The sequence below is a fragment of the Scylla paramamosain genome, chromosome 8, assembly GCF_035594125.1.
Source record: "Scylla paramamosain isolate STU-SP2022 chromosome 8, ASM3559412v1, whole genome shotgun sequence".
NCBI lineage: Eukaryota > Metazoa > Arthropoda > Malacostraca > Decapoda > Portunidae > Scylla > Scylla paramamosain.
Genome location: NC_087158.1, coordinates 11,930,800 through 11,955,799, shown reverse-complemented (window position 1 = coordinate 11,955,799; position 25,000 = coordinate 11,930,800). Strand labels below are relative to the sequence as shown.

The 25,000-nt window shown below is 36.9% G+C and overlaps 1 protein-coding gene and 2 long non-coding RNA genes across 3 annotated transcripts; all 3 read right to left on the bottom strand.

Annotated features, from left to right (window-relative positions):
* Nucleotides 1-3,270: 3,270 nt before the first annotated feature.
* LOC135102581 (uncharacterized) lies at nucleotides 3,271-4,522 on the bottom strand. The gene is made up of 2 exons (XR_010269684.1): nucleotides 4,047-4,522; nucleotides 3,271-3,708 (listed from the first exon to the last, which is right to left on the bottom strand). It is a non-coding gene; the product is annotated as an uncharacterized LOC135102581 (long non-coding RNA).
* A 2,113-nt stretch (nucleotides 4,523-6,635) lies between these two features.
* Nucleotides 6,636-7,748, bottom strand: LOC135102795 (uncharacterized). The gene is made up of 2 exons (XR_010269788.1): nucleotides 7,702-7,748; nucleotides 6,636-7,018 (listed from the first exon to the last, which is right to left on the bottom strand). It is a non-coding gene; the product is annotated as an uncharacterized LOC135102795 (long non-coding RNA).
* Nucleotides 7,749-10,446: 2,698 nt separating this feature from the next.
* On the bottom strand, nucleotides 10,447-11,355 carry LOC135102794 (uncharacterized). Its single transcript, XM_064008312.1, has 2 exons — nucleotides 11,312-11,355; nucleotides 10,447-10,772 (listed from the first exon to the last, which is right to left on the bottom strand). The coding sequence occupies exons 1-2, from the start codon at nucleotides 11,318-11,320 to the stop codon at nucleotides 10,476-10,478; spliced, it is 306 nt and encodes a 101-aa protein (XP_063864382.1). The 5' UTR covers nucleotides 11,321-11,355; the 3' UTR covers nucleotides 10,447-10,475.
* Nucleotides 11,356-25,000: the final 13,645 nt, after the last annotated feature.

Below are 25,000 nucleotides of genomic sequence, written 5' to 3'. Positions count from 1 at the left end.
AATATGCAATCAACTGACGGTGAATCATGAATAAATTACTTATTTTACGTTTGAGGCATGTTGGATTGGAAATTCTCAGCATCAATTTAATTGTTTATTATTTTTGTTTTCAAATTTTATGATATGCAAATGAAAATTATTCAAAATTAAACAAATTTAGCCCACATTATGTAAATCCATATATTAAGAAAACATTATCATTACATAGTCTAGAAAAATATATAAGTAGGAAGTGAGGAGGGGAGGGGAGTGAGGTGTGTAAGGCTACTGCCATATGAGTCGCTTCCAGTTTGGCGCTTCTACCGGTCACACTGCACAATCCAGTGCTTCTCTAGCCAGTCATACCAGACTATATGTTGTCTGAATAAAACGCAGTTAAACAGCCAGCAGGTCATACAGTGTTAATGAAAATCTTCTTTGAGGGAAAGCTGGATGAATTTGTCCTTTAAAGAATACATTGTGTTACGCTACGGAATGTTGACGTTTACTCCACTCTAGCGATATCACTGGTAGAGCAGTGCTTAGTGATGTAAACTTGTATCTATTTTAATATTATTAGTTTTTACTCCGTTACTCTTTGTTCGTGATAAGTCATCACTTCTGTGCACTTGTTTCTGGGTTAACATTTCTTTGCGCCTTTCAAAACAATAAACTATCCCTGTAGACGATGTTTTCTCAGAGATAAACGTTCAGTCGTGCCACATTCTTCACATAAGATGTGTTTGACAAAGAGGCTGTCGTAACCCTTCCTTTGATAGCTTCAAGTTCTGCTGTCTTTTACATAGTGAGACAACCAAAATTACACTTTAAACTTGGAATGGAAGCTTCATTGGCTAATACGAGTAAATAGGGATGATAATTATTCCTAAGGTGATGCCAATAGAATATCTTACGTTTTACCATTGAGGTAAAATTTAGATTTCATTGCAGTCGTAACAAAACATATGACAAATTGTAGTTTTCAGTTTACTGCTGCACATTTCATAATCACGTTTTTTTTTTTTTTTTTTTTTTTTTGTAATTTCTTGCTCCGACTTCGAGAATATCGAATTTGTTGTCGTTAAAGGGGACTTCCAGCTTCTCAAGCTATGCTCAGATCGTGCTATATTCTTCTTTGGAGGGTGTACCTGTTACGGACTGATATTATCGAGTTGACAGTTTTCATATCGTCTCTGAATTTTGGAAAAAAAAAAAAAAAACTTGCGAAATAAGTTGTTTCTTATAAAAAGCATTTGCACGAGAAGGGATCCTGTGATACAGCACCGGCCACTGATGACCATTCCGAGGTAGTTCTATTGTTAGTATTTTTTTAACTGCAATTTCTCTTTTTTATTACCAGCGATTCCATATGGCGACTCCTATACCATTCTCGGAGTCCCCGTCTGGGAAGGAGGCCACAAATGTCCCCAGGTCGGACTGCTCTCAACTTTTTCTTCATTAACTTCTGCAACCTTCACGGCCTTGGATCTAATTTCTAGTCTGTAGAACACCACCTCTCCTCTAATAAACTTCATCTTCTTTTCCTCACCGAAACACAGGTGTCTGAGGCAACTGACAGTAACTCGAATTTTCCACCATCTGGCTACGACTACAGAGTCACTCTCAAACAAAATTTACCTGTGCTGCATACATCTCACCTAACTCCTCTGACTATAAGAAATTCTTCGACTACTTAATTTCCAAAGTAGAGCACATTCTGACTCTCTTTCCTTTTGCAGAGATTTCCATTCTTGGAGACTTCAACGTTCACCACCAGCTTTGGCTTTCCTCTCCCTTCACTGACCATCCAGGTGAACTAGCTTTTAACTTTCCTATCTTCCACGACCTAGACTAACTGGTGCAACACCTTATTCGGATTCCTGACCGTCTTGGTGATACTCCCAACATTCTTGACCTTTTCCTCACCTCTAATCTTTCTGCTTATGCTGTCAACCTATCTTCTCCGTTGGGCTCCTCCAATCACAACCTCATATCTGTATCTTGTCCTATCACTCCAATCCCTCCTCAGGATCCCCAAAGCGGAGGTGCCTCTGGTGTTTTGTCTCTGCTAATTGGGGTACCTGAGAAGGTATTATTCTGATTTCCCTTGGAATAATAGTAATAACGTCTGGCATGGAGGTGTACATTCCTTCTTTCTCGCGACCTAAACCTTCCAAACCTTGGTTTAACACAGGCTTTTCTCGTGCTATACGTGATAGAGAGGCAGCCCACAAAGAGTACTTGAGCCTTCCATCAACTGAATCATGCTAACTCTGTTTTTCAACAGCCAAAAACTCCTTCATTAATAGAAAATGTCAAAATCTTTCAAGGTCGAGATTTCAGGCACGTAGCCAAAAACATCTCCAATAACTTTGCTTCTTCATCTTTTCTATTTCATAGAAGATGTAAGTAATATTAGCAGATATCTGCAATGAAAGCAAAAACTGACAATTATACTGACTGACGTGTGTTATGAGGATTTACTGAGCTTGTAAAAAGATACTGAAAATCAAACACATTTTATCTAGATTTACTGTATTTAGATTTTTTGATACATTGATAAGGTATTGCTTCTTCTTTAAGTTTGAAACCAAAGTTTAAAAAATGCCTGTTGTTATTATTATTATTATTATTATTGTTATTATTATTATTATTATTATTATTATTATTATTATTATTATTTTCTTCTTCTTCTTCTTCTTCTTCTTCTTCTTCTTCTTCTTCTTCTTCTTCTTCTTCTTCTTCTTCTTCTTCTTCTTCTTCTTCTTCTTCTTCTTCTTCTTCTTCTTCTTCTTCTTCTTCTTCTTCTTCTTCTTCTTCTTCTTCTTCTTCTTCTTCTTCTTCTTCTTCTTCTTCTTCTTCTTCTTCTTCTTCTTCTTCTTCTTCTTCTTCTTCTTCTTCTTCTTCTTCTTCTTCTTCTTCTTCTTCTTCTTCTTCTTCTTCTTCTTCTTCTTCTTCTTCTTCTTCTTCTTCTTCTTCTTCTTCTTCTTCTTCTTCTTCTTCTTCTTCTTCTTCTTCTTCTTCTTCTTCTTCTTCTTCTTCTTCTTCTTCTTCTTCTTCTTCTTCTTCTTCTTCTTGTTTTCACCGTAATTAATGAATTAACTAATTCATTTTTATTCTATCTATTTGTATATCTGTTTGTTTTCAGATGAACGTCTCTACGCATTAAAACTAAAGCATGAATAAACACGGTGCATCAAGATACCTACCTGTTTTTTTTTTTTTTTTTTTTTTTTTTTTTTTTTTTTTTTTTTTTTATATATAGACAGTGTGAGTGGGTAAGACAATAAAGCTAATCATAAAATTTTATTTGAGTTGAGAGAAAGGGAAGTGAACAGTTGTAAAGACACACGAACACTTAGTAAATAATGAGTAAAAAGAAAGCAAATGTTTCAGCGCCAGCTACTGCCAAGATGGTTTTGAAAACTTGCTTGTGTTTTATCGCTGGGCAGTTTCTGGACACTTCACTCTCCCAGCATTCTGTTAATGGTTATAGTATGAATGGCCTTTTCCGTAGCCGTATGCTCCGTAAATGCCGTCGTGGATAGATGGCCCATAGTAACGCGGTCCGTGAATGTAGCTCACTCGTTCGATGGTAGGAACATATGCTGTAATGACGCCATAAGTGTACCGGGGATGACCGTAGCCGTAATTGTAATTTTCGTAGCCAGGAAGGGGACTGCACGTGACAGCCACTGCAGCCATCACCACAGTTATAAACAGGAAAATCTGATTGGGAAAGATAAAAAAAAAATAGGATTAATATCATTACCAAGTACTGCAAGTTCATCTACACGTCCAAAAAGATCTGGTACAGTGTCAGCATTATTTTAATACAAAAAGTTTGTATTATATATATATATATATATATATATAGAGAGAGAGAGAGAGAGAGAGAGAGAGAGAGAGAGAGAGAGAGAGAGAGAGAGAGAGAGAGAGAGAGAGAGAGAGAGAGAGAGAGAGAGAGAGAGAGAGAGAATATGAAAATTTTCAAATTACATCGACCGCTTTGTTTACAGAGTAAATTTAAAGTAAATGAACTAAGTTGGGAGGTTGTGCTTCCTTACAAGTTTCATCTTGCGTGGCGAGTGTGTCACTTGTTAATTCTCCCGTTGTCTGATCTTATATACTTTGCTCCCAAGACCTAGTTTAATTTGTACCACGGTATGACCTAACACAATCAGTCTCAAAAAAAAAAAAAAAAAAAAAAAACCGGCTTACCAGTATTTGTACAAAAAAGTCTGCATCGAGTGAAACGTGGTCGACCTTGACACCAGTGACAAGAATTATTGTTCAGTGACTTGATTCGCTTCGTAAGTGAAAATGTTGGTCGATCATATTCAATGATTGAGAGTTGCATAAGACCACAACAAACAAAAAGTCTGGATTTTTTTTATTTTTTTTTATTTCGTCGTGACGGCGGTTTTCCATTTCTACTGGATACGACAATATAAGGTTTATGTCTATATGTATTGCATGAACTTATAATGTTTATAGGATAGCCTTTAATACTTGCTCTGTTTGACGTATTATGATATCTGTGGCTTTCATAACAACTTCAGTTTGATATATATATATATATATATATATATATATATATATATATATATATATATATATATATATATATATATATATATATATATATATATATATATATATGATGTGAATCTAGCCTTTATGGTAATGTAGAAGACATATAAAAAAATGTAATTAAGCTTTTCATTTCAAAAATTCATACATTTTACATTTCTGGCATGAAACACATTAACACTTTTCTTCAACTAGTTAAAAGTTCCTTCATCAATCATCAGTGTCAAATCATTTCTAGACCTAGCTCTTCTCGTGACTACTGGTACCTAACGATAATATCTCCAACTTTTTCCTCTTCATCTTTCCCTCCTTTACATATTTCAATGTGATGGCATCATTGTTATTTCTTCTACGAGTATATCTAAATCTGAACTCTTCGCTTAAACCTTTAATAAATTTCAAATTTGGATAATTCAGGCTTGTTCCTCCCCCCCCTCTTTCGACTATTTCATGACTCCTATCAAAATTCTTCCTAATAATGTTTCCCATGCCCGCAATGGCCTTATACCCAGGAAGGCTTATGGAACTCATGGGGTCCCTCCTATTGTTCTCAGAAACTATTCCTCCATGTTCACACCTTGCTCAAACTCTTCCAACTCTGTCAACATCTACCTTTCCTTCTTGTTGTGCCAACATCTATCTTTCCTTCTTGTTGCAAACTTATTCAGCCTGTTCCCTAAAAGTGTGACCGCTCTAACCCTCTAAACTATCGTCCTATTGCTTTAGTTTCTGTCTTTCTAAGATTTTTAAGTCTACCTTCACCAGGAAGATTCTTAAACATTTATCACTTCACAACCTTAAGTATATCTGATCGCCAGTATGGGTTCTGTCGTGACCGTTCTGCTGGTGATCTTCTGGCTTTCCTTATTGAATCTTGGTCATCTTGGTGAAACTGTCACTGTTGCTTTAGACATATGAAAAGCATTTGATAGAACCTGGCACAAAGCTTTAATTTCCAAACAACCCGCCTACCGTTTCTATGCTTCTCTTAGTAACTTCATAATTTTTCTTTCTGAGCGCTCTATTGCTGCTGTGGTTATTCTATGTATGTTAAAAAGATTCTGTCCTGTCACTCTGTTTATTAGTAATCAGTGTGCTTTTAAGCCAAACTCATTGTCCTATCCACGCATACGTCCATGATACCGCGTCTTTTCAATCTCTTTTCTTAGACGCCCAACCCTTCAGGAACGTGGGGAGAGAGCCTTCTGCTTTCCTGTCCTTTTCTTCCACTATCACCTTAGTAATCCTAGGTCAGGTCACCTCGTGAGGACCGCAAGGTCTGTTGTGGGTTGTTTTTCTATGTAACTCTATGTAACTATTAACAACTCACCAGGAAAACCACAAAATGACTGACTTTTGATCTCTAGGATTTCTGATTGGGACAAAGTAGTGTGTGTTTTCCAGTGCTTCAAAAAAAAAAAAAAAAAAATCCTTCTGTCAGATACTATCTTTTTTGTTCAGTGATACTCGACTGTCTCCCTCTTTTACAGTTAATATATATATATATATATATATATATATATATATATATATATATATATATATATATATATATATATATATATATATATATATATATATATATATATATATATATATATATATATATATATATATATATATATATATATATATATATATATATATATATATATATATATATATAATTTTTCATTAACTTTTCCCTGAACAAAAGACATTAAAGACCATTAAGAAACATGCTTCTCCAATTTTTTTTTTTTTTCATCGGCGTTATAAAAGTCAGAAACTTCAGGGAGTTGGGTAGATATACAGCTGGTTATAATATTTTTGTTTTTATATGTGATTTAAAGTCCTGCAGACTAAATAAAATGAGCATTGGTAATGTTTAATATAATAATCTTGTTTGAATAACATGCATGTTTGCATGACATGCAGTGTTACATGATATCCAAGTGTCTAGAATTTTTTTCTTTTTTGTCGTGAATGTGTTATATCTAGAAAAATAAGAGATTAATATAATTATCCCATTCATATACATACAAAAAAAAACTTAATTGATATAAGGTAAAACACACAGGGAGTAGCGTAATTATTTCTATGAATTTAATTTCAATTGAAAAATATTGGAGTATAAGATAAATACATTACAGGTAATGAAAAGTAGGAAGGTGCAGTAAGAACCTGATTCTGAAACGTTAAAAGAAAAAAGTCCTTAGGTTGCTGGGGCTCATTGCGATGTTGTCCCTCACTCAGGAGTGCATCATTACCACAAGTGTTTGTAATATCCGTAAGGAAGAGAAAAGTGTTGACGGGTCAAGTGGATCGTTTGAGGGATGTAAGTAGAAGTAACGGCGTATTGGGGATAACCGTAACCATAATTATAGTTGTTATAGAATGGATGTCCGGGGACGGGACTGGCCAGAACTGCCGCTACAGCCATTGCCATCACGATCAGGAGGGTAATCTGCAGGAAGAAAAACAAAACTAGAATTAAACAAAACAAAAAAAAAAAAAAAAAATAAATATATATATATATATATATATATATATATATATATATATATATATATATATATATATATATATATATATATATATATATATATATATATATATATATATATATATATATATATATATATATATATATATATATATATATATATATATATATATATATATATATATATTCACACTCAGCAACCCACTTGGTCTTTGCATCTGTGTGTGTGTGTGTGTGTGTGTGTGTGTGTTTAGAAAGTAAATGGATTATGGGGGCATGTACTGAAAACCTCTTGCAGCTCAGAGAAAGGAAAGACGCGGCGATTATCTTCGTCATGTACCGGAAGCTTCTTTACGCAGTCTATGGGTCAAAAAGTGATTGAGTTATGATTTCATGTTATTTTCTTTACTTTTATAGCAAAGTGCACTAACACAATTTTTTTAATCCAGTATTCGAAGACAGGTTTGAAAATCAGTGATAGAATGTGTCTTATATATGTCGTTTCGTATTTTGTTTTTCGAAAGGGATCATACTATTGACATTCGAAATGCATTTTTTTTTTTTTACAAAGATTAGAAGAATATTAATCAGAAATTAGAAGAATATTATTAGAAATAGCCGTTGAGAACCACGTGCTTACTTACGAGATTCATTTTATCGTGTTGAGTGTGCATGTGTCTCTAGGCAACTCTCTCTTTGTTAGGGTTTATATATACTAGCTTGCTGCGCAACTCAGACCTGGTTGAAAAAAAAGTTCCAGAGAAAGGGAAAATCAGTGAATCCGGAATGCCTTGACACCAAAATGATGCACGAGATCTTTAGTGACTGGAGAGCCGCAACAAAACTGGTTTTGCTGTCTGTTGTTTCTTCTAGTAAGACGTTTTATATGTTTATATATATATATATATATATATATATATATATATATATATATATATATATATATATATATATATATATATATATATATATATATATATATATATATATATATATATATATATAATATGCTGCGATATGGATCATCGAAGACATTCGTAGTGTATTCAAAGCAGCAAGCCTGATCCCAAAGCTCCTCGTTCTTCTGAGGTGGTGACTGGATCCTCATCCCATTACCTATATGAGTGTGCCAACACTTCATATAGTTTTGCTTACATAAACTTTATCCTGGCATTTTATTATTTTTCGCACGTTTTTTTTTTTTTTCGTTTTGTGTTTCTTTGTCTTTCCAGAGTATCGTTGAAAAGTTTTCTATGGCTTCCTAAAAGTGTCACCACTTCATGACAATCCATCTCTGAAGAGTGTTGAGTTTGGGTGGGGTGCTGTCTCCTTTACTGTTTCCATCCACGGCATTGTTTAATGAAAACGATGACGCCAAACTGATTCCTCTGGTCAAGTGGGAATCAAGAATAGTTATGGTCTGTTCGTTGTCTGCTAGCCATTCCTTCAGATAAACTATCTGAATTATCTGGTATGATTTTGAATTTTCAGCTGCATATCATATATATATATATATATATATATATATATATATATATATATATATATATATATATATATATATATATATATATATATATATATATATATATATATATATATAAAACACACACACACACAATTTTCATTAGTCATTGAAAAAACGCGTTTTTTAAGTGATTATGAAAATGTAGGTGTGTGTGTGTGTGTGTGTGTGTGTGTGTGTGTGTATATGTATATATATATATATATATATATATATATATATATATATATATATATATATATATATATATATATATATATATATATATATATATATATACACACACACACACACACACACACACACACACACACACACACACACAGTTTTATTAGTCAATGAAAAAAAAAAGCAAAATTGATTATATTCCTGTAATGCCACTAATGTCCTCATGATTGAAGCAGTGGCCCAGGCATAATCCATCTTAAAAAGTGAACAAATTAATCTTTCTTGGTGCAAGTCTGACACAGTTTTTGCGTATTAGAAATACCTTTTCAAGATTATTCTTAACAAAGTTTTTTTTTTCAGATTAATTTCTGATCTAGTATTGTCATGTTCGATTTGTATTGATGTGCAGTTCTTCGTAAGTATGAATCTCTAACAAACTGATGAAGTAATCCGGGTGCCCAGCCAAGAGAGTATTTCCATTGCAAAATATTTTTGTAACCAGAACAGCTTAAAAATCATGAAAAAAATGCAAAAAAAATAAATAAATAAATAAATAAATAAACAAATAAATAAATAAATAAATTTGAAATATTTAATATTTCCCAGTGTCTGTTACTTTAATGGTCTTTTTAATTTTATTGCTGTTGATCAGTCGTCATGATAAAAAAAAAAGAAAATATATATATATATATATATATATATATATATATATATATATATATATATATATATATATATATATATATATATATATATATATATATATATATATATATATATATATATATATATATTTGCTTAAAGTTGCTGTTACATTTTCAACGTAAACAGATTCATCAAGAAGTACTCTTTAGATCTCCCACCTCTCAATCTACACGTATCTCATCACAAGTGTTATGCTGTCATGAGTAAATTGCTTCACCTAGTGGAGTCAAGCTGGCTTCATTTGCCACCCATAAGTCCCTTTTAAATAGTGCTGAATATTTCCTTTTTTGTCATAATTAACTTCTCTCTCTCTCTCTCTCTCTCTCTCTCTCTCTCTCTCTCTCTCTCTCTCTCTCTCTCTCTCTCTCTCTCTCTCTCTCTCTCTCTCTCTCTCTCTCTCTCTCTCTCTCCTAGCACACATTCTTCGATTTAGTCACGTCTTTTTTTTCTGGAGTAATGGTGTAGAGTCATGATCTTCCATCACTGTGATGCAGTACACAGACAGTATTCGAGGCTGATGTCACTAAGGACAAACTTACTGCCACAAAACATTACCTTTAAATATATGTGGCGTTTACTGGAAAATAGTGCAACCTGGTGCTTAACTGCCCGGATTCCTATTAGAATAGAGTCATCCTTCCATAATGAACTGAAAGGAAGCTATTCGTGGCATTTGATCCTTCATGATTCCCCGTTTGATATTTTCTTCATCAATTACTTAGATGTAGCGTGTGAGAGAAATATCAGTGTAGACCTATTTGGTTTTATTCTCCTCCCAGCTAGGTTTCCAAATGCCGTTTTTTTTTTTCCTACTTTTCGGAATGTTTCTTATGCTGAAGGTCATTGATATTGGACATTAAGAAAACATTTTCTTTATTCGCCGGCAATAAGCAAATACTCGTATGTAACAATATGTATGTCAAGTGGTATTCGCAATGAAAGATCTTTGTGAGGATTGTTATAAATGTGAGGATTGTTATAAATCTTCTAGTTGATTCTTAAAACTTTTATTGAACAGATTTAAAAGCCGTAGCCTCCAGTATTTCCATAACCGTAACCTTGACCATAACCGTAACCATGGTTCGCTACAACTGCCACGTTTCGCGCCAAATGCACGCCCGTGACATAGGAAGGCGAGAGGTTACCACGTGTGGGATGCAGGGGAGACACATGGATACGTTGAGGAAGTAGCCTGGCGATACCGCTGATCTGGGGCCGACCATAGCCATAGCCATAGCCAGAATTATGGGAACCATAACCGTAGATGGAACCGGCTGCGGCAGTTGCCACTGCTACGAGCACCAGCAAGAGGGAAGTCTTAGAAAAGAGAGAAGTTTATTAGTGTACATTTTTAAGATACCGTTATGTCATTGCCTTATCATATAAAGAATATTAAAAAAGTTATGCTGATCACGTCTTACACAATACACGGTTGCCACGGGTATGGATGTGATAACAGAGTGAACGTAAAATGAACGTTCATGCCGATAAGTATTCATTGGCGGTAGATGTAGCAGATATATCTAATGAGATATGATGTAGAAGTGTAGTTTGTGTCATTAGTAAGTTAATAACTTGCTCCTGATCTACGCCTACAGTGGTAAGCATTAAGTATTATGTATTGATTTTGGGCACAGCACATAGACAAAAATGTTAACTGGGAAAAAAAAAAAAAAAATATATATATATATATATATATATATATATATATATATATATATATATATATATATATATATATATATATATATATATATATATATATATATATATATATATAAGAAAACAGGTAATAATGAACATTCTTTAAGCGCAGCTCTAAAATAAGATTTTTGCTAGGATGTTAGTTTGCTTACGAGCTTCATTGTGAGAGTTGGAGGTGTTTCTGGGATTGTCAATGCACGAGGAGCTCGTGTTTATATACCTTCACTGGAAATGGTGTCACAAACTTGATTTCATTCGTCACGCAAAAAACTTGCTTTACGCGTCCCACATCTTCTCAGACGAGTAAAGGAGGAAAAATAGAATAAAAAGCAATGCGCCAAATTCAAAACCAATTATCGTAATACTGATTTAACAATGATTGACCTTCACAGTAGTATTACATGTCACTGCCTTGCTGCTGGCTGAGTGGCCTAGTTTTCCAGTGTGTGGTGTTGCGTCTCGTATACCTGCATACTTTCCGTTTCTTTGTACTATCACATACTGGAAATAAGTGTAATGTGTGTGTGTGTGTGTGTGTGTGTGTGTGTGTGTGTGTGTGTGTGTGTGTGTGTGTGTGTGCGTGTGCGTGCGTGCGCGCTCGCAGACTCATGGTGACAATACGAAATAAGAACAGAAGGTGACGTTTAGTTAAATTAAACCTTCTGAAATAGGAATACAAATCACGACGGGACATGAGGAATTGGATACATTCGCAAACAAGGAAGCCCATGGTGACTTTAACACTGTTTGATAGAATTTTGTGTCTGGAAGTATTTGGAGAAAAACTGGAAGGAAAACTGTAAGCGTATGGATTGGTTTAGCATCAAAATGAATATGAATAAGATGGAGATTGCCCAGAAAGTCTAAACAAAAGCATGTGAATAATAGGCAGAGATAGCCTGGAAGGTCTACAATCATACAAACAGACTAACAATTCTAGTAGATGAAAATTTAGAGGTAAGGCCTACAGAAAAATCATCTGTAGTTGTGTAATGACAAGAATAGGACTCTTAGAGCGATGTTAGGAAAGTGAAAGGTTAAAGGCCCACGGTAGCAGCACTTTCACAGGAGGAAACATTGTGGATGCTTAAACATACAAAATAATTTTACTCGCCATGTGCAAGCAGTAATTGTCTCATTGATAACCAAAGCATACATTACGGTACTGCATTGTACGAAATTACAGTATGATACAATTGTGAGGACAGTAAATGTGCGGTACGATTATTATGATACTTTTTTCTTTGTAGTATGATACGGCGCCAAGGTGCGACTGTTTATTTTTATATTTCCTTTTTTGTCAGAAACAAACAGTAATGATCCATCCTGTCTTGATCTGAACATTAACTGTTGGTTACTGGGTAAGTGTGGCTTCTGTCTCAGCCCTCCCACAAGACTCCAAAGTTGACCTGATAACATAATTTGTTGGGCATTATATTCCTAATTTGAGGCATGTGCATTAGTTAAATTAGGATAGAATGTTAAAAATGTATCATTTTAATTATTTTAAATTATTATATTATTGTACTCATGCGGCACAAACATAGTGATTTTCTTTTCTTTGGAACGAATTACAATGCCAGCCTTATCTAAGGCTTGGCGCCACAGACGAGTACTGTAGCGGAAGATGTATAGGAAAAGTCCACCTCCTCAGGATGTAGAAACATCACACGATTCACCCATTACCTAAGAACTGCTGAGATCAAAACTCAGCTTTGAGGTGAGCGTGTTTATCGAAACCCAACTGGATTGTATGAAGCTAACTTGATAAAAAATCGTACTTTCACATACTTTCTTCCACTGTAATATTTTTATTATTATTATTATTATTATTGTTGTTGTTGTTGTTGTTGTTGTTGTTGTTGTTGTTGTTGTTGTTGTTGTTGTTGTTGTTGTTGTTGTTGTTGTTGTTGTTGTTGTTGTTGTTGTTGTTACTACTACTACTATTGGAATGAAGTGAGAGAGAGCAACGGGGGGATAATGTTAAGATAGATTGGAGTAATTTTAAGAAAGCCGTAGTGGAGAGTGCATAGAAGATATGTATCACGAGACGAGTGGGAGTTAGAGTGAGAAAGGTAAGTGAAAGGTGAAGAGGTTAAGGTGGCTGTAGAGCAGTGGCTCTTAACCTTGTTGGAGGTACTGAACACCGCAAGTTTCATACGTGCATTCACCAAACCCTTCGTAGTTGGAAAAATAGAATAGTGCACAAAATGAACCATGCATCAGAAGGAAGGGACAGTCATTAAAGAAGAGTGGATAAGTTTGTGGAAGGTTGTGTCGAGTTGACAGACGGAGGAAATGAATTTCTGAGACATTAAACAATAGTAGGTTTGCTCTGCCCCAATCAGGAACTTTAGAGAGATCAGAAGTCAGGCGTTCTTTGGCTTCCCTGCGTGAGCTGCTTAATTCCTGAAGGATTGAACGTCTATGAAAAGACGTGGAAAGTGCAGAGTGGTATCATTGGTGTAGGAGTGGATTGGATAAAAAGTTGGCTCAGATCATTATTGAATAATAAAAAGAGAGTGGGTGACATGACAGAGCGCTGAGGAACATCAGTGTTAATAGGCTTAGGAGAAGAACAGTAACTGTCTATCACAGCAGCAATAGAACGCTCAGAAAGGAACCTTGAGGTGAAATTACAGAGAGAAGGATGGAGCCCGTAGCAGGGAAGTTTGGACATCAAAGTTTTGTACCACATTCTGTCATATGTTTTTAATGTCTATGGTAACAGCGAAAGTTTCACCAAAATCCTTAAAAGAGGATGACCAAGACTCAGTAAGGAAAACCAAAAGATCACCAGCAGAACGACCACGACAGAATCCTTACAGGCGATCAGATATAAAATTGTTATGTGATAGATGTTCAAGAATCTTCCTGTTGAGGATAGATTAAAAATTAGGGAGGCAGAAAATCAAAGCAATAGGACGGTAGTTGTGATGGATTAGATCGGTCACCCTTTTTAGGCACTCTTTGAATGTAGGCAAACTACCAGCACGAAGGAAAGGTGATGTATCGGACACGTCATGATCAGGATTACTGAGTGACTGTGTCCTGATGCGTAACTCAAAATGCTCTCTCTCTCTCTCTCTCTCTCTCTCTCTCTCTCTCTCTCTCTCTCTCTCTCTCTCTCTCTCTCTCTCTCTCTCTCTCTCTCTCTCTCTCTCTCTGCGCTGTTGCTGCGCACCGCTTTGCTCACTCCTGTGTGTGGCGTCCTTCATTTTCAACCGAGGAAGTTTTATCGTTCATTAGCAGAATTACCGGCGTAGCCCGGGTAAAATTTGGCTCACCGAAGCACGGTTTATCACCCTAAGTTAGTCGTTTGTTCGGGAAAACTATTAACCAAACAAAGTTTACTTTGTAATGAACCTAAGATATACGTCCGTTTACTGTAGCACATATGCTTTATCGGTAGCCATTAAGAATATTTCCCCTAAATGAACTCTTTAGGGCATACAGTTTATTGATTTCTTTTGTAACCTGTTATATCAGCATTTTTAAGAGTTACTAAGTGAATATTTTCCCTTCTGACTGGACTTGATGAAACAATTTTCTTTATTTCATAACTTTATTAGTGTAGAACTTTTGGGTATATAATATTCATGGTGTGACCACATGCCTCATACAAAATGTGTACATTTTTGGACTTCCAACGCGCAGTGACGGGCGGACGGCCCTAATAGTGGCCAAAACCTCTTGGGCGTCTTGGTCACACACGGCCAGGCAGAGGATCACCAGGGCCCGCCACTCCTGCAGCAGCTGTGTGCCGGCACCACTTAGGTGACCCACGAACAACTCGAGGTTCTCTCCACCATCAGAAATAAAAGCTAACATAACATAAGAATGTAAGAAATAGGGGAAGCTGCAAGAAGCCACCAGGTTTACACGTGGCAGTCACTGTACGAAACATACCCACCTATTTCCACCTATCATCCCCATCCATAAACCCGTCTAATCTTCTCTTAAAGCTCCCTAATGTCCTAACACTAACAACATGATTACTGAGTCCGTTCCACTCATCTACCACTCTACTTGAGAACCAGTTTCTTCCTATCTCTTTCGTAAACCTAAATTTTTGAAGCTTCAACCCGTTATTTCTTGTTCTATCCTGGTTGTTGATCCTAACAATGAATGCTTGGCGCCACCATCAAAAAATTGTTACAGTATACCTGGAATTGGTTGGGTTACGGGTCACGGTGACAGATTTGCCTGAATAATCTAAGCGTTTTGAGTTGGAAGTAGTTAATACATAGCCAGTGTCACTCCCCGGATCAAGGGGGACCCCCCCCCTACCAAATTTCGTCACGATCAGTTCAAAGATTTTTCCGTGAAAAGCGGACACACTGACAGACAGACAATGTTTTATATAAAGTGCTTTTTATTTTATTTTATTTACTTAACACCTTTTAATGCACTCTATTTTATTAAATATTTTGTTTATTTATTTATTTATTTATTTATTTTATTTATTTATTATTTTTTTCTCTCTTTAAGATTTCGTATTTCATTACAAAGCACTCGGTCTGGGTTCTGTTCACTCTGCCTACGAGTCGCATATTCGTAAACGTTTCGCCGTCTGAATTCTGTTCACTCGGCCTTCGAGTCGTGTGTTCGTAAACGTTTCGGCGTATCGCTGTATTCACTTCGTCTCTTGGTAGTTTGAGTTCCAGTTCGTTAATTCTTTCGCCATTTCTTGTTTTTTTGTTTCTCTTTTTTTTTTTTGACACTTTATTTGTTTATTTTGTTTGTTGTTGATGGTTTGTATTTTCTTCTTAATGAAATATGTACCTTTTTCTTTTGTATTCTATTCTGTTTTGATTTTTTTTATGTTTTATAATTTTTCCTTTCTTCACTCACTGACACATACTTTTGTTTTTCTTTTGTTCTTTTTTTTATTTTTTATTATTGTTTTCTTTACTTGCTGGCACAAATACATTTCTCTCTTTTTTTTTTTTTTATCAATTTCGATTTTTTTTTTTTTTTTTATGTATTTCCTTGTACTTTTTATTTTATTTTTTTTTGTATACGATGTTTTGTAATTTTCTTTTCATTTAGTAACATGTTCTTTCTTTATTTTAATTTATTTTTTTATATTCATTTTGTATCTTTTCTATGACAAATGCTTTTTTTTTTTTTAATTCTTTTTTTGTTAAGATTTTTTTGGGTATTTTTGTTTTATTGTTTTATTTTCTCGTTTTTTTTTTCTTTCATGTTTTGTATTTTCTCTGTTTTGTTGACACTTTTTCTTTTGGTATTATTTATTTATTTATTTATTGTTTTGTTTTATTGTTTTGTATTTTCTTTTTTATTCACTTATTGGCAAACTTTTTATCTTGGTTCTTATTTTGTTTATTTTTTTCGTTTTGATATTTTATATAATTTTCTATTCATTTGTATTTTGTATTGGTTTAATTCTGTATATATTTTTTTTTTTCAATTTTTCTTTACTTACTGATATAGTTTCCTTTTTTTTCTTTTGTTTTTTTATATTTTGTTTTCTTGTATTTTTTTGTATTTTGTATTGTGCATTGATACAGGTTTTCTTAATTTATTTGTTTTTTTATATATATATATTTTGTATTTTCTTTTCTTACTGATATACTTTTTTTTCCATTTTTACTTTCCTTTACTCGTAATACTTTTTTATTTTCTTTATAATTTGTATATTTTCATTCCTTCTCTTACTAACACCGTTTTATCTTTGTTTTTATTTTGCTCTTGTTTTCTTGTTTTTTGGTGTTTTGTATTTTTTTTCGTCTTCTTACTATGATGACATTTTTTTCTGGCTTTTACGTATTTTTTGTTTTGTTTATTGTCTTTCATGTTTTGTATTTTTTCATTCCTTTACTACTTGAATGCCTCCGCCGCGGTGAGGGGACTTGCGTAGCTCAGCAGCGGCTCCGCCTCATTGCTCTCACTGCTCACGGCGAGGCGTGGCGGGTGGAGGCGCTCACTGCTTGCTCTTCTGCTTGGTGTTCTGTCCCTTGGCCTTGGTGTCCCTGCCATCCTTGCCATCCTTGTTGTTCTTGTTATTCTTGTCATCCTTGCCATTCTTGTTGTTCTTGTCATTCCTGTCATCCTTTTTGTTCTTGTCATTCTTGCTATCCTTGCCATTCTTGCCGCCTTTATCACCTTTGTCATTCTTGTTACGCTTTCCACTCTTGTTGCTTTTGATATTTGTAGGACGAGAATAGCCGGGTTGAGCGTTGTCAAATGTTTAATTTCAACTTGTAAAATACATTACAATAAGACAGTTGTAAATGACAATGTGGTCCTGGCCAGTACAATAAAAATAAAACTCACATTCATAATTCCATAACAGACCCAGTGCTGACCGAATCCCAATCATCACTCTATTAATGCTGGTAATGATGAAAAATCCCCGAGAAGCAATGAAAATGTACCAGATCCCCGGATTAATATCTCTATACACACGTATGTAAATAATCACACACTGAAAGGAACATAACACTGAAAGGCATACATACTTCGGTGGCCCTATAGCACTTTCGTCCTAAGCCGTGCTGGACTGCCGCCTCAAATCTGCACTCATCACCACCCGGAGTGTTACCATGCAGCGTAACACTATTGGTCCTGGGGAGCCCAAAGCAGTCCTGAGCCCTTGTACCGGCTCCACACCGTGGGCACCTTGCTCCACCACATCCAAACGCACAAGAGACAAGTCACCGTCACCTTGCCTACGAGCAGCACGGTAGCAGGGTGACCTATCCACGGGGTGTGGAGCGGCAGGACTGGCTCAGGCCTGCCCCACTGGCATCACCAAGACGCTGCCACGTCAGCGAACGAACAATAGACACACTACATACGTGGAAACAACCCCTCCCAGAAATACAACAAACCCATAAATATCATTCATGATACAGTATTCTTATCATTGTTGCCGCCCTTGGCACGCTTCCCACTGGTGTTCTTCCATAAAATGTTCTTCCATTAGATGTTCCATAAGATGTTCTTCGACTGGATGTTCTTTCATAACAATTTCTTCCATAAAATGTTCATCCATAACAACTTCTTCCATAAGATATTCTTCCATTGGATGTTTTCCCATAACATTTTCTTTCATAAGATATTTTTCCATTAGTTGTTCTTCCATTGGATGTTCTTCCACTAGAGGTTCTTCCATTAGATGTTCTATTATAAGATGTTCTTTTAGATGATTTTTCCATAACAACTTCCTTGAGGTGTTCTTCCATTAGATTTCCTTCCATTAGAGGCTCTTCCATTAGATGTTCTTCCATTAGATGTTCTTCCATTAGATGTTCTTCCATTAGATGTTCTTCCATAACAGTTTTTTCCATAAGATGTTTTTCCATTAGATGAAGATTAAGATGTTCTTCCATAACAGTTTCTTTCATGGCAGGCTTCTCCAGCACTGCCTGGAAGTCTCCCCCCCCCCCCCCCGGTGGCGGCGCGGCGCCCACGCTTCTTGCGTCGAAACAGCCGCAGGAAGGCGTGGATGAAGGCGCAGCATCCAGCCTTCCCGGGCGTCTTGTTGCGCTTCTCTGGGTTGGTCTTGTTCATTGCTGCTCGCTTCGATGAGTTTGTGTCTTTCTCTGCACTGATTGTTGCGACTTTCTGTTTCTCACCACTGTCTTTGGTGACCGTCTGTGTCCCGCTCATGCCAGAGAGCTACTGAGTGTTTTGCAGGTATGGCATGGTAATATCTAGCATGAATTGGGCCTCAAAAAGCAGCACAGCAGGAGCTTGGAGTCAGCGCCTCACGGCTGCTTGGAGTGGCGCGTGTGATTGGCTGGCGTGGTGGATGCTGGACAGTGATTGGCTGGCGTGATGGATGCTGGACAGTGATCAAATTAATCAGGACCACATAGATAACACCGATAAAAATGTATTCCTGCATTTTCATATGGTGGCAGAGTAGTAGTAGTAGTAGTAGTAGTAGTAGTAGTAGTAGTAGTACACTTAGTGACCAAACTTGTCAACACTTAGAAAGAGTACTGCCAAATTTGAATTTTATTTGTTTATTTTGTGTTTTTAACACGGTTGAACTATATATCCTACCAGAAAACCATCAGAGATGCGAGTAAACTGTAAAATTATCTTGTGGATAAACAGTTACCCGTACCTCTCAGACAAACCGTAGTTCACTAAAATCAAATAATGTAAATCTGACATCGAAGTATATAGTAACACAAATGCGCCTCAAGGATGTCTATTATCGCCTTTATTTTCTACTCTTTACGCTAGTGATTGTGTTATCAACCGTCATAGTACTTCCATTATGAAATATGCCGACGATACTGCAATCACCTGTAAAATAAATAATGATAGCTCAGATTACTTCCTGTCTTAAATTAATAATTTTGTAACAAGCTGTAAAAACCTCCACGCAGGGAAAATTAAAGAAATGTTGATAGATTTTAGGAAGAATTATCAAATTATCAAAAATCAGCAAAATACCTCCTCAGGTCCCCCCAACTAGCAGAGGCAAAACGCCAGAGGCACCTTCGCTTAGGGGGATCCTGAGGAGGGATTGGAGTGATAGGACAAGATAAAGATATGAGATTGTGATCGGAGGAGCCCATTGGTGCAACACCCTACTCGTATTCCTGACTGTCTTGGAGATACGCCCAACATTCTTGACCTTTTCCTGACCTCTAATCCTTCTGCTTATGCTGTCACCCTTTCTTCTCCGTTGGGCTCCTCCGATCACAATCTCATATCTTTATCTTGTCCTATCACTCCAATTCCTCCTCAGGATCCCCCTAAGCGAAGGTGCCTCTGGCGTTTTGCCTCTACTAGTTGGGGGGACCTGAGGAGATATTTTGCTAGATTTTCCTTGGAATGACTACTGCTTCCGTGTCAGAGACCCGTCTTTGTGTGCTGAGCGCATAACAGAGGTGATAGTGTCTGGTATGGAGGCATACATTCCTCACTCTTTTTCTCGTCCTAAACCTTCTAAACCTTGGTTTAACACAGCTTGTTCTCGTGTTATACATGATAGAGAGGTGGCCCACAAAAGGTACTTAAGCCTTCCATCACCAGAATCTCATGCACTTTATATTTCTGCCCGGAACCATGCCAAGTCTGTTCTCCAACTAGCCAAAAACTCCTTCATTAACAGAAAATGTCAAAACCTTTCAAGATCTAACTCCCCTCGTGATTTCTGGCATCTAGCCAAAAATATCTCCAATAACTTTGGTTCTTCTTCTTTCCCTCCCCTATTTCAACCAGATGGCACCACTGCTATCACATCTATTTCTAAAGCTGAACTCTTTGCTTAAACCTTTGCTAAAAACTCTACCTTGGACGATTCTGGGCTTGTTCCTCCCTCTCCTCCACCCTCTGACTACTTCATGCCACTTATTAAAATTCTTCGCAATGATGTTTTCCATGCCCTCGCTGGCCTAAACCCTCGGAAGGCTTATGGACCTGATGGGGTCCCTCCCATTGTTCTCCGAAACTGTGCCTCCGTGCTTGCACCTTGCCTAGTCAAACTCTTTCAGCTCTGTCTGTCAACATCTACCTTTCCTTCTTGCTGGAAGTTTGCCTACATTCAACCTGTTCCTAAAAAGGGGTGACCGTTCTAATCCCTCAAACTACCGTCCTATTGCTTTAATTTCCTGCCTATCTAAAGTTTTTGAATCTATCCTCAACAGGAAGATTCTTAAACATCTATCACTTCACAATCTTCTATCTGATCGCCAGTATGGTTTCCGTCAAGGCCGCTCTACTGGTGATCTTCTGGCTTTCCTTACTGAGTCTTGGTCATCCTCTTTTAGAGATTTTGGTGAAACTTTTGCTGTTGCCTTGGACATATCAAAAGCTTTTGATAGAGTCTGGCACAAAGCTTTGACTTCCAAACTACCCTCCTACGGTTTCTCTCCTTCTCTCTGTAACTTCATCTCAAGTTTCCTTTCTGACCGTTCTATTGCTGCTGTGGTAGACGGTCACTGTTCTTCTCCTAAATCTATTAACAGTGGTGTTCCTCAGGGTTCTGTCCTGTCACCCACTCTCTTCTTATTATTCATTAATGATCTTCTAAACCAAACTTCTTGTCCTATCCACTCCTACGCTGATGATACCACCCTGCACTTTTCCACGTCTTTTCATAGACGTCCAACCCTTCAGGATGTAAACATATCACGCAGGGAAGCCACAGAACGCCTGACTTCTGATCTTTCTAAAATTTCTGATTGAGGCAGAGCAAACTTGGTATTGTTCAATGCCTCAAAAACTCAATTCCTCCATCTATCAACTCGACACAACCTTCCAGACAACTATCCCCTCTTCTTCAATGACACTCAACTGTCCCCCTCTTCTACACTGAACACCCTCGGTCTGTCCTTTACTTATAATCTGAACTGGAAACTTCAGATCTCATCTCTAGCTAAAACAGCTTCTATGAAGTTAGGTGTTCTGAGACGTCTCCGCCAGTTTTTCTCAACCCCCCCCAGCTGCTAACTCTGTACAAGGGCCTTATCCGTCCATGTATGGAGTATGCTTCACATGTCTGGGGGGGTTCCACTCATACTGCCCTTCTAGACATAAGAACATAAGAACATAAGAAATAAGGGAAGCTGCAAGAAGCGACCAGGCTTACACGTGGCAGTCCCTGTATGAAACACACCTACCTATTTCCATCTGCTATCCCCATCCATAAACTTGTCTAATCTTCTCTTAAAGCTCTCTAGTATCCTAGCACTAACTACATGATTACTGAGTACGTTCCACTCGTCTACCACTCTATTTGAGAACCAATTTTTTCCTATCTCCTTCCTAAACCTAAATTTTTCAAGCTTGAACCCGTTATTTCTTGTTCTACCCTGGTTGCTGATCCTAAGAATTTTGCTTACATCTCCCTTGTTATAACCCTTATACCACTTAAAGACTTCTATCAGGTCCCCTCTTAACCTACGTCTCTCTAAAGAATGTAAATTCAACAGCTTCAACCTCGCCTCGTAAGGAATACTCTTCATCCCCTGTATCCTAGACAGGGTGGAATCAAAAGCTTTTCGTCTCATCAACTCCTCTCCTCTAACTGACTGTCTTCAGCCTCTCTCTCACCGCCGCAATGTTGCATATCTGGCTGTCTTCTACCGCTATTTTCATGCTAACTGCTCTTCTGATCTTGCTAATTGCATGCCTCCCCTCCTTCCGCGGCCTCGCTGCACAACACTTTCTTCTTTCTCTCATCCCTCTTCTGTCCACCTCTCTAACGCAAGAGTTAACCAGTATTCTCAATTATTCATCCCTTTCTCTGGTAAACTCTGGAACTCCCTGCCTGCTTCTGTATTTCCACCTTCCTATGACTTGAATTCCTTCAAGAGGGAAGTTTCAAGACACTTATCCATCAATTTTTTACCACTGCTTTGACCCTTTTATGGGACTGGCATTTCAGTGGGCATTTTTTTTTATTAGATTTTTGTTGCCCTTGGCCAGTATCCTTCCTACATAGAAAAAAAAAAAAAACGGAGAAGAAAGGGTGACAGCATAAGCAGAAAGATTAGAAGTCAGGAAAAGGTCAATAATGTTGGGCGTATCTCCAAGATGGTCAGGAATACGAGTAGGGTGTTGCACCAATTGCTCTAGGTCATGGAGGATAGCAAAGTTATAGGCTAGTTCACCAGGATGGTCAGTGAAGGGAGAGGAAAGCCAAAGCTGGTGGTGAACATTGAAGTCTCCAAGAATGGAGATCTCTGCAAAAGGGAAGAGGGTCAGAATGTGCTCCACTTTGGAAGTTAAGTAGTCAAAGAATTTCTTATAGTCAGAGGAGTTAGGTGAGAGGTATACAGCACAAATAAATTTAGTATGAGAGTGACTCTGTAGTCGTAGCCAGATGGTGGAAAACTCGGAAGATTCAAGAGCGTGGGCACGAGAGCAGGTTAAGTCATTGCGCACATAAACGCAGCATCCAGCTTTGGATCGAAAATGAGGATAGAGAAAGTAGGAGGGAACAGAAAAGGGGCTACTGTCAGTTGCCTCAGACACCTGAGTTTCAGTGAGGAAAAGAAGATGAGGTTTAGAAGAGGAGAGGTGGTGTTTTACAGATTGAAAATTAGATCTTAGACCGCGAATGTTGCAGAAGTTAATGAAGAAAAAGTTGAGGGGGGTGTCAAGACACTTAGGGTCGTCGACAGAAAGGCAGTCCGACCTGGGGACATTTATGGTCCCCTCCCCAGATATATATATATATATATATATATATATATATATATATATATATATATATATATATATATATATATATATATATATATATATATATATATATATATATTATAAACCTTTTTTTTTTTAAGTTGTGTACTGGTGATATACTATGGATGAGTTGGTGTCCAACGCATATTTCATGTTGTTCCATGTACGATGTGACAATAAATCTTACTAGTAAAAGTGGTACTAGTAGTAGTAGTCGCAGTATTAGTAGTAGTAGTAGTAGTAGTAATAGTAGTAGTAGCAGTAGTAGTAGTAGTAGTAGTAGTAGTAGTAGTAGTAGTAGTAGTAGTAATAATAATAATAATAATAATAATAATAATAATAATAATAATAATAATAATAATAATAATAATAATAATAATAATGGTAATATATAACAACAACACCAACAATAACAGAGTTACACCACACCCTCACACCTTCACACACACACACACACACACACACACACACACACACACATACACACACACACACACACACAGCTGTCGCAACAAGTCTTAAATAACAGTAACATATATACAATGGACAGTGAATTCCACCACCTCCTCCCCTCGATCCCTCCACAAGCCCCGTCCACCGCCACCCCACATCTGCTCCCATCCACCTCCTTTTCCCTGCCTATGAAATACACTGAAACAATAGACGCTTGATGCTTCACAAAGGACAAGGCGGTGCTACTTCCCAAACACATGACAATCAGGTACTAATTTGGTTCAGGAAATTTTATCAGTAAAGTGGCCCCCCCTTCTTTTGTTTGTACACGCACGCACGCACGCACACACACACACACACACACACACACACACACACACACACACACACACACACACACACACACACACACACACACACACACACACACACACACACACACACACACACACACACACATTTTCTCTCTCATACACACCTATTTTATCAATGACATGTATATTCCTCATATATATATATATATATATATATATTTTTTTTAAGCGGTATCAAAATAAATGACGATTACAAAAGATCCTGCAAAATACAATTCACGAGATGTATCTATGTGTTGTTGTTTACCTGTTGTTGTTTATTTCCAAACCTGAACAGGTGTGACTTAGATTAAGCCTCGTGTGTGACGTGTGGGAGGGATATTTGTTTGTGTGTGTGTACGTTTTTGGAGAGAGAGAGAGAGAGAGAGAGAGAGAGAGAGAGAGAGAGAGAGAGAGAGAGAGAGAGAGAGAGAGAGAGAGAGAGAGAGAGATCTACAGGTTTCCATTATTGATGCTTATAATCTAAGCTCCATCTCCTCCTCCTCCTCCTCTTCCTCCTCCTCCTCCTCCTCCTCCTCCTCCCCTCCCCATTCCATCAACACGCTATCACTCAGTGTTTCCTCCAATTTAATAGTTTTCTTTATCATCGCCGGAACTGTACGAAATTAAGAACGGAATTTATGTATCTTAATCTCGAACAACACAACACACACACACACACACACACACACACACACACACACACACACACACACACACACACACACACATTCATCCATTGAAGGACTCACTGAGAACGAAATAAATAGCAAGAAATGGCTAAAACAGGACAAAGAAAACGCTGCCCTTTAAAAAATAACAAAATATATTGACATTCTTCTTCTTCTTATACATCTA